This window comes from Diorhabda carinulata, chromosome 3, assembly GCF_026250575.1.
Source record: "Diorhabda carinulata isolate Delta chromosome 3, icDioCari1.1, whole genome shotgun sequence".
Lineage (NCBI taxonomy): Eukaryota > Metazoa > Arthropoda > Insecta > Coleoptera > Chrysomelidae > Diorhabda > Diorhabda carinulata.
The window spans coordinates 20,161,373-20,182,140 of record NC_079462.1 but is presented as its reverse complement, the minus strand read 5'-3'; the positions used below and the strand labels follow the sequence as shown (position 1 = coordinate 20,182,140).

The following is a 20,768-nucleotide window of genomic DNA, read 5'->3' as shown; positions in this document are numbered from 1 at the left end:
TATTAATTGAACAAAAAATGGTATGCACTTACCTTACATTAAAAATCCTACCAAATCACAAGACACAAACACTGAACTAAAACAAAGTGTAGATACGGTGTGATGAACATGATGTTATAGTTTCGAAAATTCTATCAAATCACGATTTACATTTATCAATATTTTAATGCGTGTTAAGTTTTTCATTCTTAAGAAAGTTATGTTTAAAAGTAGGTACTCGATATCGACCGTGTAACTATCGCCAACTATGATAGACAGATATAAAAACAATGGAACGACTTCCAAAACATGAATTAGTACAATAAATTTACAAAGTTGCCAGTAGTTTAGAGAAAAAATGTGTTTCGCAGTGTTCTATGTAATATATTTTTCTTATACTAATAGTCCGGGAGCGGTCAATGCTCCGTGTGCAATCATAGGACCAAGGATAAAACAGGTTTTGAGAAAAACTGGTACGTCGCAATTTTTTAAACAAATTATGAACAAATGATTTTTTCTATCCGGACAATTTTTTATGCAAATATGGCTCATTCTAAGAAGATAAGGTCTCTTGTCATTTTTCCGTATAACGCATTTTTAAAAATTGAAAAATCGTACTTGTTCTTTGAACCTTACTCTACAAATTGGTATACTTCAAGATTAGTGCAGGTCCGGCATTTGGCACTTATCGCACAGGTGGCTCTATTCTGGCGCTCTTTTTATGTTGCCAATTTACTATTTGCCTTAAAAAAAAAACATCAACAACAAAAATTTGGCATTAACGTTAACATTCTATTACATAATCTCTCTAATTACACGACCAAATAGATTACAACATGAATTATTGTAACTGAACGCATTTAAATGTATTAGCTTTCTTCATAAAATGAAGTGCTAGTGTCATATATATTTTTCAATAACTTTCAGTTGTTGTATTACAAGTTGATTTTATTGTTATTACTTCATAAATTCATAAAGCTAGTTGAGAAAATCAGATGTAAACGTTTGTTGTTCAATTTAGATATTTAGTCATCAATATGAGAAAATGAAAATTCGATGTCAACGTAAGTAGATGAAAACAAAAGTGTGGAAATTCCACAATACTAATAATAGTATTAAATATAGGAATTTAATTTAAATATCAATATTCAAAAGTTTTCGCGGGGTTCCATTCGTGATTAGCAGTAAACAAGACAGTACTTGTTTGTGTGTTTTATTCTGCTCGCGGTATGGGCATGTTTATACACATTGACATATACTTTGATGGTGGGGCATTGTGTAGCGATAAATTAAGTTAAGTGTGAACATTTTGAGTTTTGTTCATAACATGGACAAATCAGTACATTTATTTGATCAAGCAATATGAGTTAAAAATGATTGTGTTGTGTGTCAAAAAAACAAACGACAAAACAAGTTCTAATGAAAAGGGACAAATGTGGCTATTTATTCAATAAGATAAATTATACAAAAAAATTTCGAAAAATATATTCTTTTTCATGATTTGAGAATATTACAATAGAACTCTTTTTACGGCAGATAGGAAATTAACCACATAAAATGCAGAACAAAGCCGCCTGCCTTCGCTGCACCTTGATCGAGGCTTTCCAACGCGCTGCAACGTTGAGAAAGCGCTTAATTGTCAACCGGGATAAGTGCCAAACGCCGGACCTTCACTAATATCGAAGTATACCAAGCTTGGTATACAGCTAGCTGTAGAGTGAGGTTCAAGGAAAAAGTACGATTTTTCAATTTTAAAAAATGTTCAGTTGGTGAAATGTTAATAAAAATCGTCGAACTTTCGACTTTCAAAAATTTTTAAATATGCATTATACGGAAAAATGACAAGAGTCCTTATCTTCTTAAATTGGGCCATATTTGCATAAAAACATTATCCGAACCGAAAAAACCATTTGTTCATAATTTGTTTGAACAATTGCGATTTAAACAAAACGTACCAGTTTTTTGCAAAAACGGAGGGAATTTTTGGATTCAGCGGCTCATAATATACAAAAGGATACCTTTGTTTTATCCTTGGCACTATGATTGCACACGGCATCATTGACCGCTCCCCCGGACTATAACTCAAGTATTCCCAGTTACTAGTTTTTAGTTTATTTATTTATAAATTCAATGTTTTCAAGCACTTTTCAATGAAATGATATTTGACTCCAAGACCCAAGAATCTTTACTCAATCGTAACAAACCGTATCTATGTGTTTTTAAATAAATGTCTTTACATAACCCCGGCTACGCTCTTTATAGGATAAAGTTTTTCTATGTTCTTACAAATTTCTATTTTAAAATTGGTCATTTCAAAAAGACCAAATAATAGATTTCCAAATACAACCGAATCCCAATGTGCTCAGTTAGTATAGCCATAAAATGGTATTTTAGAAAACTTCTTCATAAACCATTTTAATTTCATTGATCGTACTGCTGTTTACATTCAGATTAAAGACAATATCATGTGTGTATAGTTTATCTACGGAAAATTAAAAATAATAATTCAAAGTTGTAGTAATTTCCTAATTCCCTTTCACTGAATTACTTTTGGCCATAATCCAGCATCAGATATCTTAGAAAATAAGCCTCATTTATAATGTTAGTATAGTGACAGTCCCATTTATCAGGCAACATTGTTTTGAACAAACAGGTAAATACGAGGTGTGATCAAAAATACAGCAATTGAATATTTTTAACAATTTACTTCATCTATCCACTACTATTTTTAAAATCTTCATGTGTTGAGACAAAAGTGACAGTTTGAATATGTTCCGAGAGTTTGATATTGTAGGGGCATCAGTAAGATTGTATCTATTGTGAAAAATGGATCTTTAACAACTTACATTAAGTTTTGCTGAGCTGAAAAAAAGTTCCAAGGAAACTTACGAAATGTTAGGTTCTGCCTATGTAGTAACAGAAGACTTTCACAAACAGTATGAGCAACTTAAAAGTAGAAATAGGCAATAAGCATATTTGTTCCAACTGGTGATTGAATTTTTGACAGCTAAGTGAGGAACTAGCAATCCTGTAAAAAAATTTTAACTGATGACGAGTGAGTACTTAAGTTATTCAGGGACTTTGGAGTGACAAACGGAAAGAAAATCATGTTTTAATAAGCATGGGACTGAAAGATTTTGATGCATATTTGGATCTCATGACTAAAAATGCTGTGATGAAAATTGGATTTGGGTTGTGTTCAAAAACAATGATTCACTTCTCTCTAAAAAGACTTATCGATTAAAATTAAACATCAAACAGAGTTTGTTCTAAAACGAACTGTGAACAAATTTTCAATGATATAATGGAGCTTTGGCGCGTGTGAAGAAACTGACCTGGAAAATGGGTCAACGACTTTCTTCTTCATTTGCCAGATTTTGGCTAAAAGTCTGCATGTCAACACCTGTCAACATGTAGCACCAAGCAACGTTCGTCTGTTTCTTGAAAATAAAAAATATGCTAAAAAGCACATGCATTTCTGAAAATGAAAAGACCGCGATGTAATAGATAAAAGCCATTCTGAAAAAGCATTTCAGAAGATGGCTACCAGCCATCGATTAATATTGAGACAAATACATTTCTAGTCACGGATAGTACTTTGAAAGAAAATAATTCAAAATTCATATTACTTCTCTACTTTGTTCTCAATAAAATAATTCAACCTATTTCATATCACATCAAGTATATATAAATTTTTGATTATCTGAAAATTATTTTACTTTTCAATTCATTGGAAATATGGAAAAATCAATTATCGTATACTAAAACAGTAAAAGGTTATATAAAAGACTGTTACCTATACTTTCCTTAGATACAGTCAAAATTGACTAATAAATGCTTATCAAATTTTATCACTTTTCTTTTTTGATAAACTTTTATCAAAAGACCAGTAATATCTGACTTTTACCTTTACTATGTCGGCAAAGTTGAAACTAGGGTTGTGGTATTGTATCTTGGACCATATTTATATGTATTGCTATTGTTAATTATATGAGGCGTAGAATTCCAAAACCAGCCAAGTCCAATTCGAAGATTTTTTTTTTATTTATTTTTTTTAATAGTTTTTCTATTAGATTATCATTAGGTGGAAGGATTTCTTCCAAAAGCGGTTAAATCATATTGAAAATCGCCCTACAAAAATAAGGTCTGTTCCAAATCCAGCCAGATCCTCAGTTACTCTCCTAGCCACTGGGAGCGCTCTCTTCAATATCTTTATCCATAGCAACAGGTTAGGTTATCAACTGTTCTATTTACATTGTGTTTTAGAGAACTCTTTGAGATTAACATTTTTAGTTTCTCACTTTCTTTGTTATTTTTTGTAAAATATTTTTCAAACGTGATGGAAATATATCCTGAAGTGGTTGACAAACCCAGGAAAAGAAAATCAGATCCAGCGAAATGGAAAAAAACAATTGAAAAACATAGAAGGTAAGATTTATTATTCTCTAATTTTGTTTTTCTTTTTCTTGTTTTCTTGCTTTTTTATCTTTTTTATTCCAATGGCTTTTCAGATACAGGCCTCCTGGAGTACCAATTTTGAAATGTGAATGTACACACAAAAAAAAACTTACAAATGTGATTCGATATCTTCAATAGACATATCAAAATTCTTTCATCAATTTTATAGTAATAATACTAAGGTAATTAATTATCATTCTACTAGATTATCAATTACTAAATAAATTAGATTATAATTAAATCTCATTAAATTACAGATTTCTCAAGATGCGTTCATCATCTCATATACCAACAGTAGCAATACGTCACGGAGACGAGCGAAGACCGAAGAAAGAGCCCCAAAAGATCTTACCATCAGGTATTTCGCCATCTGTGGGGATAAAAAGGTGCGAATTTGCAAGGAAGCTTTTATAAAAATTCTAAAACTATCCAAAAACCGTGTCCAAGGCGTTATAAAACGCTTTAAAGCAAGCGGATTAATGCCTAAGGAGGGCAGAGGGGGATCCAGAACCTCAGAGCAATGGAAAGTAAAAAGAACAAGCGTTATGAATTTTATTAAAAAATTTAAATGCTTGGAAAACCATTATTCTAGGGAAAAATCTAATCGATTTTATCTTCCTTCCGACCTTAATATCAACAAAATGTGGCGAATGTACTGTCGAGAATGTGAGGAAAATGGTAAATTGGAATCATTAGTGAAGTCGAAATACTTCCGCAACATTTTTAATATTTATTTCAACTTAGGCTTTGGGAGTCCCAAGTCAGATGAATGTAGTACATGCATTTCTCTTAAGGAAAAATTTAAAAGAGAAACCAATAATAGAAAAAGAAAAATACTTGAAACTGACTTGATATTACATAAGAAACAATCTAAACAATTTTACGAACTTTTAAAAAAAAACAAAGGGTCGACACTTACGTTCAGCTTTGATTGCCAAAAGAACCAAACTTTGCCTCGTGTCCCTGATCAAAGTGCCTACTATAGCCGACAATTTTATAAATACAATTTTACAATAGTTCAGGGAAGGGACAAGCAAACGAAACAAAATGTTTTTATATATCATTGGGATGAAGTTGAACACCGGAAAAGCTCCAATGAAATTGCTTCCGCGGTATATGACTACCTTGTCAATTTTTCAAATATTCATGATCCACATGTGAGTAAGGTTAAGATTTTTTGTGATGGTTGTTGGGGACAAAATAAAAATTCTGTTCTAATCGGAATGCTATCCTTTTGGCTACTGATGATAGCCAACCACAATGTAAAACAGGTAGAGATCGTATTTCCTGTAGTAGGACATTCGTTTTTACCGTCCGACCGTGTATTTGGTAGGATCGAAAAAGAAATCAAACGAAAAAGTGTAATAATAGGTCCTGAGGAGTACGTCAACATTTTTTCAAACCAAGGAACCACGATTAATCTCAGCCCAAAAGTGTACGATTGGAAGAAGGCTCTATCCAACAACATTAAGCCTCCTGGACAGTGGCATTTTTCATTTGCCAAAGCAAAAAGATTTGTTTTACGGAGGAACAAGTCCCATTCAAATGTTTTGATAAAGGGGGAAATTATAGAAATGATGTTGGTGTTTTCAAAGGTTTCACAAAAAAAAACCAAAGTTTCCAAAACCTCGGTGAGAGAATAGAGAGTATTCCTCCGAAAAATAGATTAGTTTCAGAATTGAAGAAAATTGATGTTGACAATTTGTTAAAAAAACATTATGGACCAGACTGGGCAACTTTGCCGGAGCTGGATTATTATAAAAATGGGATTCACCAATAATCAATCACAAGAACAGAAAATTTCTGATGTAATAAATAATAATTTTGTATACTAAATTAATAAAAACTTGTTTTTTTTTATTATTTGTTTATGTTTGCAATACCCAATTTTCCATAGCTATGAAATATGGTGAATATATAAATTGCAATAAATATATGTGTTAAAAAAATACATAATTACATAAATAATATTTTTATGGGTTTCCAAAATCAGCTAACTCCAAAAAGAATTTGGCTGCCAGGCTTAGGTAAATTAATTTTTTTTTCTCGAAAATTTTGTATCGCTGTTAGAGGACTGGTATCTAAGTGGCAAAGAAAAAAAGAAGAGATAACATCAGCTGTTCACTGATAACACAAAAATATGTGACCTTTATCGGCCAGCTGTGAAAAATTTTTAAAAATGGACTTGGCTGGTTTTGGAATTCTACGCCTCATATATAATATTAAATAATATTAATATCAACGAGTATAGCCAAAGATAGTTTTCGTTAGCCTTTTTAGATGTTTTGCGACCTTCTCGTTTAAAGTAGCATTCAATATAACTATAGGGTCCAAGAAATGCGTGAACTTCATAATTTTCGAAATCCGAATTATAATAATGAGTTTGGAATAATTTTTGTAAATAATTAGATTCAGATTTTGTTTCGTGAGTTTCACGATGATACCGAATATGTTTTTGTGGGATTGTAAAATCAAAACTAACGCAACAATTGATGTTATTTGCAAGTTCTGATTCAGTTAACCTTTTCTTATCATATAGTTCCTCGTAACTGTTAGAACTTCAACATAATTGTTTAAATAGAATATGTCGAGCTGTTGACGTAATAATTTGGTTAACAATATATTGAAAATAAATTCTATGCATAGGTCTAATAACCAACCCTTCGTCTCCATATGTTGTGTGTTTATTTCCGATTTTGACATTTAAAATTGGATTGTTGGCTCCTAACATCGATTTTAAGTGCTGTAATTTGAGTAACATCACAATATGCTCTTAAAATAGATTGTTCTAACGCTTCTCTATTGTTTTCTAAATATAAATGTCAAAACTTTTAAGAATGCATTACGTATGTTCGTGTGATAATTTTTTAGTATTTCTTTTGGCTCGACAAACTACTATTTTTTCATAACAAGTTTGTAGTTATCAGCACATGTCGACTATATTTATTTCTGGATATCAATAGGTAGATTTTAAACTATTAAAACGATGTGATGTATGTTCTTGAAGATAGTATTAATTAAAGGGATTGGTGTTTTGTTAATACAACCATACTTATCTGTTATTCGCTTTTCCACGATGTTATATTTTGGGGCTGATCGATTTTCATGACAATGAGATCTACTTTGCATACCAAAACATGATACATTAGCTGTCTTTAGATACTTATATCTGAGCTTTACAAAGCTTAACATCACTAGTGATTATGACTATCTTAATGCTAAAGAATAAAAAATTTTAGGCAAAAAATCGAGGAAACTGTTGAGTAATATTAATATGGATACACACAGGACAACTAAACAGATTCAAAATACTGGAAGAATTAAAAAAATATACAGAAATTTACATTGGCAGGGATGATATTTGTTTTAAAACTGAATTGATTTAAAGGCTTTTGGGAAACTACAAGTATCCTAATCATGATCTGAATGTTCGAAAAGTAGGGATCAGGTTCACTATTGTCCACCATCCATCCATATGATAGGATCCTTGTATGCAAATGGGTAAATGCGATCAGCTGACGGGTTGCTTCGTTTGCCTTGATTAATTCTTAGTATAAGCTTAATCGCTTGCAATTTTAGTACTTTGTGGCTTTTCAACACAAAAAACTTATTGAATAACTGTTATTAAATACTTGGAATCTATTATACAACTGTATAGAGATCTATAAACACAGAAAAATTAAAGAGATATAAACATGAAATATAAAAAAATTAACGCACGAAAATAAAGTAATAAAAATGTGAATTGAGTAGGAAATTTTTACCAAAAATAGATCAGTGATATAAATGTCGTTCTGGGTTAGAATCTGCAAAAATCTGACCCAGGATAAAGATTAATTTTCATTTAGATATTTCCAAGACGTTCAGGATGGATATTTCCAGTATCTACTTTATTGTAATTCACATTTATTTTGTTCAGTGTTTGAATGTGGCAAATTTTAGTAATCACATTAAGTTAACTTTTAGCCCAAAAATCCATATTTTCCATTTAGAAAGTTGTGTATTGTTATTCAAAGGAACTTGAAGTAAGGGATTACAAGAAATCCAAAAGTTCACATTTTTTGTTGTTGGTATGTTTGTTTTTTGAATAAAATTAGAATTCATTAACTTTTTCTTTCTACTTTGTTTTTGGTCTTTGACCATTCGTTCTAAGTGACCTAGCCATCGTAACCTTCTTGTCTTTATAAACGCGTTGATTGGTGTCTCATTGAAAAGTGTGTAAATTTCATGGTTTGATCTTCCCTTCCATCCTAACTCTATCTGCTTCCCTCTTAAATTTTTTCTTAGTGTTTTTCTCTCCCAGATATCCAATTTCTGCTTAGTTTTATTCGTCATTATCCAAGTTTCAAAGGCGTATTTCAGGGTGGGTATCAAAATTTTCTTATAAATTCGAACTTTTGTAGGTATGGATATCTCTTTTGATTCTTTTAAGTCTGTCTGCACATATGTTACTTTTGGCAATTCTTCTTTGCATTTATTATCTCGTATTACACCCAAATACATTAAATTTTTCACTTCCTTGAATTCTATTAGCGTTCTTTCATGTTTATGCATAATCTTCTGCTGCTGTTATTAGATTTTTTTGTGGTTTCCTTAAACTTTTTTCTGTTTACTGTTTGTCACATCATCAGCATAAGCTAGACATTGATGACTTTTGTTAAACATCATGGCCTTTCTGTTGGTGTTGGTTTTTTTTATTATGCCTTCCAAAGCTAGAATAAATAGTACAGTTAATAGAGGGTCGCCCAAAATATACATTATTCATAATATGGTGCAGGCTTTACTATGACTCCGACGATGGATTTATTAGTAATAACTCCTTATCAAAAACTAGTAAATCTGCATGCAGCAACTCTGTATTTTTAGTTGTTTTCCTAATAAGTATTTTTTTGTTTAGTTTATAATTATTTTGAAGGACTAAAGCCGGCCTCTTATTTGGATATGATTAAAATAAAAGTCCTACGTCTTAAATCTACTCAGTTCAATTGAATCCTTTCGTTAAACTTGCTTCAAGGAAATAGTAAATTCATTGTCATGGATTAAATTTTATATTTATATTTTTTTTCACGGAAGGCGTAACAGATATTTCAACATTCCAGCGACAGAGCTCTTTTGCTAAAACATTAGAACGTAGAATTACTTTGCATAATTGTGAGAAAAGGTAAATTCTATAACATGAATAAAAACATTGTGAAGTCTTATTAAGAAGCTGCGATGTTGCTGTGGAAAACAAGACATGTGGAATATTAGAAATTATAAAAAGAAATTACTTTTAAGACGTAATATGTAAAATACGAATAGTTGTAAACCACAAATACTTGTGTTATAAGATGACGATTTAGATTTTTAGATAAATTAAAACAGTTTATGCCGAAAATGAGCTCCTAGTGTTAACTGGATTTAAAATGCTTGAACAAATATCGTTAATTATTTCATATTATACGAGACAACTAAACCATATCCCTAATGATTATTGCATAGAAGCAGAAATTGCAAGCAATAAAAATTGATGTATCAGAATAAATGGCAGCAAGCGACAGTATACAGTGAATGAAAAAGTATTGGCATGTGGCCATGAAATGTTAAGATTATACCCTTACCATTTCCATTTTAATTCCATAGAAACGGCATGGAAAGTAGCTAACCCAGGCTTCGGTTGGTGATAGGTCAGACAATTATGTATAACTTCTTATGTATAATCTTTAATTCCTAAGTTTCAAACTAAACCGTTCGAGTACTGCAGCTGATAGTTAGAGACAAATTTTAAAATACCCGACCACTAGTTTATAGTGGTTTATAATTAATAATACTATTATTTATAATACATTATTATTACTACATTCAATTCTAAATATTAACAAAATTAAGTTTTTTCTCATTGTCCCCACGCCTATTAAATAATATTATTCAGAAGTGATTAATTTTATTTAGTGAGCGTGCCAAACTTGAGAACAACTCCCATCATATATCAAACTGCTTCTTTTGTAAATAGTCCAGGTAATTCCAGCACATTCGAGTACATAGATAACGCTATATATTCTCAAGTCTTTTATAATTTGCTAAATTTTTTTCATCCTCTATTGTGAAACAACCACGAAAACGTTTCTATTAACTAAAGAATAACCAGAAATCACACATGGTCAAAATATGTGGTAGTTCACTGACTGTTACATTATTTTCACTTAAACTTCACTTTATTTTGACTAACTCGAAAACTGCAGGTGAACATCTTTTGGTGTAGCAGTTTGCCGTAACTGCACATTGATCTTCAAGCTCAATTGCTTTCATACTGTACTACATAAAAAGCTGCTTACATAACTTTCTCGACAGATCTATCGTTTATCGCCAATATTTCCTCCTCATGAAGATGATCATGTAGGATCATGTAAAATTGAATAGCTGCCTCAATCTCTTGATAGGTGCATCTTGGATTTACTTCGATCATACGTCTTACTCTCTCAATATTCTCATCAGTATGTACTTCATCACTAATATCCATTTCTTTTACTATACACAATTGTTCACTTAAACTGACTTTAGAATCATACTAGATCATAGCTCTAGAAAAATTCATATTTCGATGGCAAATCATACGTACCATAATTTTCTCCATGATAGCAGCGACTCAAACACAGTCAGAGCTAACTACCTAAGGAATATGGTATTTAAAAATACAGTATGTCATCTTTAATCACTCTAGCTTAATGATATCTCAAAATATACAGAGTATGATGCTCAATGGCAAGTCAAAGAAAAATTAAAAGCTGTTCAGTTAACAGTTGACTTGAAGTTTTTGTCGTTGGTTTATTATTATAGAAAACACAGTTACCAGCAAGCTTCAATCAGACCCATGGTAACGAAAGGCACCTGGCTTCAATTAAAAACAGTACATAATATTGTGAAGAAAAAAATAAATGGAATTGAAAATCTAGATTATGGAACACATTGTATGAGTGAAGACTTATCTGTATATACATTTTACTGTTCGTTCAGTTAACTTTGTGCTATAAACTTTCATATTTTTAATAAAAGTACCTACACAAAAGTCGAAAAATCAAAATGGTCATTAGTATCAACAAATAATGTATTTAATTGTGCTTATGGAGATGGATTAGGTTGAAAAATGTGATTCTATTCAAAACATAAAAATAGTGATTTATGAAATCCAGCAAAAAAGAGAAAAGAAATATTTATACTGGTGCTAGAATCAACATTTTTGTTTTACCAATTTGCTAACAAGTTGACGAAATGATGGAATTATTTGGAATATTTTAAATCCAAAAGGTGTCATTTGCTTTAAAGTACAAGCACCCTAGGAAATATTTCTCGGGGACAATACGAAACGGAACTTTTGTAAAATTGCAATGGAATATTGAAATAATTAAAAAAAAACGTTGGTTACAGATTATTCCATGTTTGGGTATATCCATCCACTGACAAAGAAATTGATTTCGGGAAACTAAACACCTGAAAACACGCTTGTATGGACTCAATTTTGAGAAAAATCTATTATATACCTGGCGCGTTGACTTGTTATCTAATAAAAAGTCTTGTATTATCAAAATTCTTGTAGTTCTTTACCGCAGACATCCTTAATCAATCCATTTCATTTTCTATTGCTTCGCGTCTATTCCTTCAATCATTTGCTTTTCACTATAAAACTTCATGCATCAATTCTTTTTTGCAATAATCTTTGTCTTTTATAATCTATTGAAAGTCAGAAGTTCTAACTCCACCTGCTCCGTTATATTGAATTAAACCATAATTATTTTTCTAATTTCGGCCATTGATAACAAGGGCTATTCAATTTAGCGTCTTTAACCTCATGGATTGTAAATTGTATATTCGAGTTTTTTGTTAATAGGATCGTTCATTTCACAAATCTGTGTGTTTCGTTTCTCTTGTTCAGTTCTCCGATTTAGCGCAAAAGATTACTTTGATAGTGAACTCTCACATAATCCACATCGAAAAAGACATAATACGTAGTAAGTGGCAGATACTACACAGTCTCATCATTACTATCCACCTAGCTGCTTACTCGTGTCTAAGTTAGGAACTAGTAAAATCACGTAAAGTAATGGACCCTTCATTTTTATCATTCTAGAAACCGCAAGATATTCGAAAATTCCAGTATAACATTTAACGCGAAGTCTATAGAAAGAGTAAGAGAATTTAAATATTTGGGCATATGACTTTCTGAAGACTGGACATCAGACAAAGATAATAAAATGCCGCATCGAACAGATCAGGCATTTGTGAAACTTGTGTTTACCTGTTCCGAGTTTGACCTTAATCTACGATTAAGATTCATCGTATGGTCGGTGCTTCTCTACAATATGAAAGGTTAGGCATTGAAGAAAGATGGAATTAATGAATTAGATGCTTTCTAAATATGATTATATCGCAGAAACTTGAATTGTCCTGGATAGCTGCACTAACAAATGAAGAGATACTAAAACGTATAAACAAACAACGGAAACTCTTTGAAATTATTAAAAAGAGGAAATCGGCATACATAGGCATATATAATGTAAAATACGAAATATGGATTCCAGCAACTGTAAATTGAGGACAAGATTGAAGGCCGGTGAGGGATCGGAAGAAAGAAAACATTTTTTCTGTGAAATATCAACAATGGACAGGCCTACACGATATACAGTCATTAATACACCCCGCAAGGAATAAATAAATAATAGGAAAGGTTATCGCAAACAACCTTCAATGGATTGCATTAGAAGAAAAAGTCTTTATTATTCTAAAAAAAATTAGGGGCATTATAAGCTCTTACCAAAAGGTTAATAAAAGCTATGCCCCAATACAAAGAAATCTTTCTAGTTGATAATGCATAGTTTTGTACTATGATAACACGAACTTCGTTGGCTGTTTGTGATTTATTAGAAATTTTACCGTATTTACTAAATAACATAAAAGAATGAGTATTAGAAGTATTTGGATGGTTGGAACAAGTGATGAAGAAAATTTGGGTACTAAATAGATACTTATTCATATAAATTAATTTCGAAGAAGAAATTTTTATGAGCACACCACTATTAATACTGAACTAATTACTTTAAACGTTGTATAAACACATTAACTTTGAGAAAACTCAATGTTACTCAGTTGTTACCACTTTATCGGACTCGCGAGTGAGTATTTTGTTCAGGAAGCGTTATTACTTAAAAACATCAAGTAGCTTAGTGATATTTTGAATTGCTATGAAATTGACACGAACATTTATTGCAATGAAAAACTAATGCTTACGGATAATAAAAATTGATATAATAAATTTTTTTCTAAAATAAATTATGAAATCAATGGATGATCTACTTATGATAAAAATATTTACACATCAATGTTCGGCAATAATGAAAATCCTATAAGCGCTGAATACAAACTTTTGTATGTAAATCGACAGCTAACTGATATACAAACAAAAAGACTCGAGAAGCATCGATGCAAAATATATTTTGAAAATGCTTTTTGAATTGAAAGATTTTTAAGGTTCTTTAAATATTTACCTAATCCAATGTTTGAATAATAATAATTTATCGGGATCTAAATATTCATCTTCCGCTTCAGGCTTGGCTCCTTCCTCAGTTGTTTCTCCTTGAGGAGCTTCTGTGGCAGCTGGAGTCTCTTCCGCTGGTGGCGGTTCTTCTTTTGCTTGTTTGCCAATAGGTTTTAATTCCTGTTGTGCGTCGTCTTCGCCAGCACCAAACCAATCATCACCCTCGTCGGCCATATTTTGGAGCCGCTGTAAAGAGTGTTATGATAATTAAATATTCTTATGAATTTAATGAACAATTTTATGAAACAAAAACATGTGAAAATTCAAAATAATTATTTGAACAACATAAAACGCAATATGTAAGATAATAAAAAGAGAGCCAATTGGATATTCAAAAGCATGATGGATAAATACGAATTGGCACGTAAGAAAATCATCAAACAATAAATGAAACAAATTCAAGAAATTACAATTTAACATAATCGTTTTTTAAGGTCAAATGTCTCATTTAGTTTTGCTTACAATTTTCTGATTGAATCAGTTCTGTTTCAAAAAAGCTTTTCGTCTGCCGTGATGTTATGGTTCCTAGATTCTAGTTGCTAGAATGGATAATTTTCCATTTTGTGTTTTTCACACATCAAATCCCACTCAGGAGCCACCAGAGTTGGACTACGGGATCAAGCCAGGGTCAGTACTGGGCAGCCGAGGTTAGGCGCACCAACCTGGGCCAAGTCTGGTCAGCCGGGTATTAGATGTGCCTGTTGTATCCCAGTTTTGGCCTAAAACTGTCGAGCGTAATTTTGGCCATTCAATAGAAACCCAGACTTGGACCAGACCTGGGTAACCCAGCCTTGGCCATGCCTGTGATTTCCCAGCCTTGGCCCAAGATTGGCGAACATTAGGCTGGTCGTTCTGAGGGAACCCAGACATCAGCAGATCTGCGTAACCCAGATCTTTGACAAAAACTTCCCACTTTTATTTTTACCAAATACACGAAAGTATTCAATTGTCATGGACATTACCAAAGAAGTTTAAGTCTCCAACTTTATGCTTAATATACTTACCTATATATACTGACTGTCTACCGTAGATTGCACTACAGATAATTTTTTTCTTTCTATATTTTTAAGAGAAATCGTGTTTTTATCGTCTATTTTTCAGTTAGATTAGTTGAATAAATTTATAATTCAATCCTTTATAAACAATATCTAGTTCATATCGAAGATTTAAGAAGTGGCGAGTGCTAAACAAAATAAAGAATACGAAGAAACTAATTTGTGTTAGTGGCAATAGTGATTCTTCTGAGTCAGAACAATGTGATTTGCCGCTTTGGGACAAGATTTTGATGATAATATCACTAACTATTCTGATACTACTATTTAGTTAGTTAGTGATTCTACGGACAACAATGTATTTATTTTTTTTATTATAAGAAAAAGATCTTAGAATAATCATAAGAATATTTTTATATCAATGATTGATAATTTAAAAAAATTATTTGTATCAAAGATTGATCTCAAGTTAGCTTGTCATTTTGATGCAGTAATAAATAAAAAATAATTAACACATAATTTTAATTTTTTTATTATGACTTTGTAAGCATATATTCAGGTGTAACAACCAAACATTATTCGGGCCTGGTAACTAAGAATGGCCCAAACTGTTATCAGTCCAGTCTTTAGCCAAGGTTATACCAAGAAGGGCTTACAAGCCTTACAGGCCCAGTCTTGACTATCACACATGGCCCAGTTAAGATAACCAAGTATGGGCCAGCTTTGGCAGTGATGCATGCGCCAGCCTTGGCAGTGGTGTTTGGGCTAATAGTAGTTACTAAATCTGGCACTCTGTTATCATTCCAGACATTTACCACGACTGGTCCAAGCCAGGCTTACAAGTGTGGGCCAAAGTTGCACAGGCTTGGCCCATATTTGATCCGTTGTTTCTTCTTGTATGCAATATACTCGTTTCGTAACTTGAAAACTTTTTTTCTGTATTTGCTTACTTACTAACTTACCAAAAGTATCATATTTCTTAATTTGTTGATAAATATGAGCAAATAAATATATTTTGCTTACTTAACATCTTGATATCGCCTCAAATACCTTCATTTGTTCACTTAACAGTTCTAAATTTGTTATACTAATAATATTTAAGTAGTTGTGTGGTTTTCTTCTGTATATCAAATTTTTTATTGGTATCTTTATTTAGTTACATTTAGTTTATTTTTAGTTTTTACAAGCTTTTATCTACATATTTTTGACAAAGCATTTATCTCTCTCTCTCTCTTTATGAAGGATTCATGTATCAGCTATCAATTTGTAACGTTATGAAGCATATATGTGAAATGAAGACTTATGAAAAAACTTTTAACTGTGGAACACTACAATCAAGTATTGTAGAGTGTTTGGGGAGTTGTCTTGGCTTTTCAGCCGCTCTACACTTATATCTAAAAGATATTCTGTGTATGGCTCTAAATCTCATTGTTCTGCCTCCAGTTTCTGTTCTACTTCCCAAGAAGTTAGACTATTTGTTCGAGGTACTTTAGCCTTTTGCTGAAATAGTTAAAACATTCACAGTTACCAAGCTTGTCGTCTTAAGGTGATATTTGAGATGGCAGTATCCTGACGACTGGCCACTAGATTAATGTGGTTTCTAGACATTTCGAGACACTACTCAGACTTCTTAGTTGATGTGTTTATGAATTTTTTAGATTGTTTTGCACTTGGAGTGTTTCTTCGGATAGACTCTCGTTGTAACATCACATATTTAGTGAGGCTCTGGTTCAAAATAAGGAGTCGTTGTCCTTTTTATGACTGGCTGTTTGCTTCCTCATTACGTTAAGTATTTTGTTTATTATCAAATTTTACATTTTAGTATAGGAATTAAACATATTTCGAAAAAACGCTTTTAAAATAGTTCTTAGTTTTTAAATTTTCCTTTCATAATGTTCATAATGTTATGTTTTATGTTGTATTATTCAATACTTAAATCATTGATAACAGAATTTTTTTTTTATTAATTCGCCAGTTTATTGTCCTGGTCTTAATCAATTGAAACATCCATGAGAAGATAGATTCGAGTATATATATATACGCAATAAACGTTTAAGTTGAACGTTAATTTGAGAATGTTATAATTTCGAAGCCCAGATTCATCCCGCCTCTAGGAGGAACATTGAACAAACCACATAAACAGAATATTATGTTTGTTTAAATTTAATATTTCTGTTACATCTATTTCCAATACGGAATTTAAAAATTTGTTTCTGATGTTTCCAATTCCTTGTTCTGTGTCATTGAAAAATAGGATCAAATTTGAGTGTATTGAGTGTAATTCAAGTAAAAAAACTGTCACATTTTTATTCATATCAACAACTTATTTCGTTGTAATTCTATTGAAGTATGGCTTTTCTTTTTATGAATTCACATTAATTTTGTAACGGATCTTTATTTACAGATTTTCCAATAGATCAACTAAATGCAATTCTGTATTTAGCGCTGAAAGCTCTGTCCTTGAGATACTAAAATTATTTAATAGTTATCGGACAAATCACATAAATAACTTCTGCTCAAACTACAGTATCCTGTTTAGTGTTGGAATCTGTAGTTCTCTATATACTTTCCGTACATTTTATTTTGTTTAATTTGTCTTTATACATGTATCCCGTATCAAATAAAGCGAATGAGACAAAAAATGCATTATATACAATACGTCAACTATATTTTTTTTAAATTTCGACATCTGAAGATTATTGAAATTATTGCTGTTTGCTTATTAGAAATATAGTTGATATGTTCAGCAGTAAGTTATCTATATAGTTTTTAATTTCTCGAATTTTTTTAATTTAAATACTACATAATTGGTTTGCTTGATGCTTATTTTCGGTTCAAATATAAATTTGAATCAGCATTGGTCATATTAACCAATAACCTCATATTTTCTGATGACTTCGAGATCCAAGTACAGAACCTTCAAACTAGTTTTAAAGCACGTTACTGAGCAAATTATCATTTACAATATATCGCGTCGTTTCTAGGTGGTAAGACTTTATCTTTTGCATGTCTGAAAACACTGCAATGTTGGTTTTTCCTTAAGAACTGAAGATATGTGGTCCAGTAAATCCGTAACAGCACCAAGGGTGCTACTTTTTTTGGAAAACTATATTGAAACTTATTAAATATTACATATTTATCAATAAAAACATTCATTCTTTTTTTTGTAACTCTTTCTATGATTTCTATAAAGTATCTATAGCCGGATTGGAGTTATGTACTATACAGATTTTTGATAACATTCATTCCAACTATCCAACTAGAATGGCGTTTATCATTTTTAGAAGAAAAAATTAAAACTTCCGTATATATTGTTTAAGTTTAATAAAGAAACCAAAAGCAGATTATATCAAAAAAATAGACGGGTAAAAATGGATTCTAAAATGGAAAAAAATTATAGAAATGAAAATATTCGTCACATAAATTATCATTATTCAACACAAAAAAATATTTGTAGCTGAGGTAAAATGGAAAATAGTTTTAAATATACTTGCATCTATTTTTGCTGTTTATAAAATATTATTAAATATTTAATTTGAAAACCGTTTTAGAAAAGATAACACACAGAACTAAACATAACATAAGACACGAACAAAAATTAATCCTTCATTGCAAGAAATCACAAATAATTGTATTTTATAGAAATTAACACCCACCTTTAACTAGAACAATTCGATTAGTTGAACTTGGATGTACGACTAGAAATAAAACAAAATTAACAACAGTTTTAAACGAAGTCGTCTTCTCCCCTCTTCTTCTTTACACCTTGCCAATTAATGAACAAAAAATAAATTAAAATTGCTAGAGAAATAATTTACTTTATTAGCCACGACAGTGGCAGAAGCAAATTAGTTTTATTCCAAGATTACGAAGAGGAGTTCAAAATTAAAAACTCATTTGTCAGGAAAATGAGTGCCAAACAACTAAATTTTTTAACTTAGTAAAAGCGCTGTTGCCGATTTAGTTCCGTATATGAGATAATATTATAAATAACATGGATGTGTAAAATATAAAAGGCAAGTTCATAGGCCACAGAATTTTCCGAATTATAAATAATAAATACCAAAATACAGTAAAGTACAAAGGCTGGTAGTAGTTTTATTTAACAAGTGACTGTAGTAAACTGTTAGATAAGCATAAGAGTTATCACTGCACTTACTAGATGTGGATTCCTTGGTACCTAACATGATAACATGAGGGGATATCTTCCATGACTTGAATCTAAAAAAGGTGTTACTTAACGATGTGCCGCTTTTTCCCAGTGTTTTTGGTAGGATATGTTACACAAGACTCTATACATATACTTATGATAATTTCTAAAAAATGTCATGTGTTTCACCATATACTACACTGTACCAGTTAGCATATACACGGTTGAACATTTGAACATGCCTCTGCAACATGCAAATTGTCAAAAAATGTTTGTGGTGGTAGTGGCGGCTAGTGGTGTGAGGTCTGGAGATCTTGCAGGCCAATTAATGGGAGCTCCACTACCAATCCAACGCCCTGGAAAACGTTCGACCAAATGTTGCTTGACCTGACGAGCGACATGTGCGGGAGCTCCATCGTGCTGATAGTACATCTGCATTCTAATATTTACAGAAACATCCTCTAGTAGGCATTGTCATTCTTTTTGTAAAAAATTTAGGTAGTGGTCTTCTGTGAGACGATTCTCCAAAATGAAAGGGCCAATTAAGTAACTGTCAACCATACCACACCACACGTTTACAGAAAACCGATGTTGAATATTGCTTTCGACTGTTACGTGGGGATTTTCGTCCGACCATACATGATAGTTACGAGTATTATTAATGCCATCACGGGTAAATGTAGCTTCATCCGTAAAGAGTATACTTGATACAACACGATGATTATTATTTATCCACCGACAAAACTCCATACGGTTAGCGTAATTCTCTGGTTGTAGGTGCTGTACTCTCTGTACGTGGTAAGGATATAAACCTTGTTCGTGAAGTGTGTTTATCGCCCTTTTTTGTGGAATTCCCAATTGAGTGGCAATTCTCCGTGAGCTAGTAATTGCATCTTCTTCTACTAGATGCAGAATATTTTTTACTTCTACCAAACCTTGTCCAGTAGCGCGTTCAGATGATATGTTAACAGTGGGAAACTTACCAGTCTCGCACAATTTGTTGAAAACTCTAATAAATTCGTTTTTATCAGGTTATTTTTTGTGTGGAAAACGTTGACGATATTCTTCAGCTGTGGCATTTCCATTACAGAAACCATAAACAAACACCATGTTTGCATATTCAAAATTGGAAAAGTATCTGGCATATTGCAACACTAGCAATCACATAAATTCGAAATTAAACGTTCAGTTACTGTTCACTGTACACCGACAGTTCATCATCATCATCAGTCAGAATTATCAAAAGCTTTTGAGTCTCGAACATGGCATACTTTGATAATGTTAAAATTCAGGTATAAGTGGAAAGTTAGATGAACATTTTTAATTACTCAATAACTTGAAAACAAATGAAAATCGGATATGAGCATATGAGTTTTTTTACATTATTTTTACGTGTATAATACACTCCTAGAGTTTGGTGCGTTCCTCCCGACTTACCCGTATACCTGTCGCTTTGTCGTTTCTTTCCAATAAAGTAATCATCGAACTAACTTCCACAAAGAAACTCACAAAACTAAATGGCTATTTAGTAGCCAAATTCCAGTGAAATGTGCTGGATAATTTACTTGGAATGGGCGAAAACAAAGCAGCGCCCCCCACAGTATCTTAGGACAAACTGAAT

General features: G+C 31.8%; 2 protein-coding genes across 3 annotated transcripts in view; one reads left to right on the top strand and one right to left on the bottom strand.

The window, feature by feature from the left end:
• Positions 1-18,847, bottom strand: part of LOC130891530 (flightin) — a 28,443-nt gene extending 9,596 nt beyond the window's left edge. For both annotated transcript variants that reach the window (XM_057796351.1, XM_057796349.1), the window contains exons 1-2: positions 18,654-18,847; positions 13,956-14,191 (exon numbers count right to left, since the gene is read on the bottom strand). In XM_057796351.1, coding sequence (XP_057652334.1) covers positions 13,956-14,179 — 224 coding nt within the window. In that variant the 5' untranslated portion in view covers positions 14,180-14,191; positions 18,654-18,847. The remainder of the gene's footprint in view (positions 1-13,955; positions 14,192-18,653) is intronic.
• The window catches only part of LOC130891528 (protein tramtrack, alpha isoform-like), a 52,241-nt gene that overhangs the window by 378 nt on the left and 31,095 nt on the right, over positions 1-20,768 (top strand). The gene's annotated exons all lie outside the window — the stretch shown is intronic.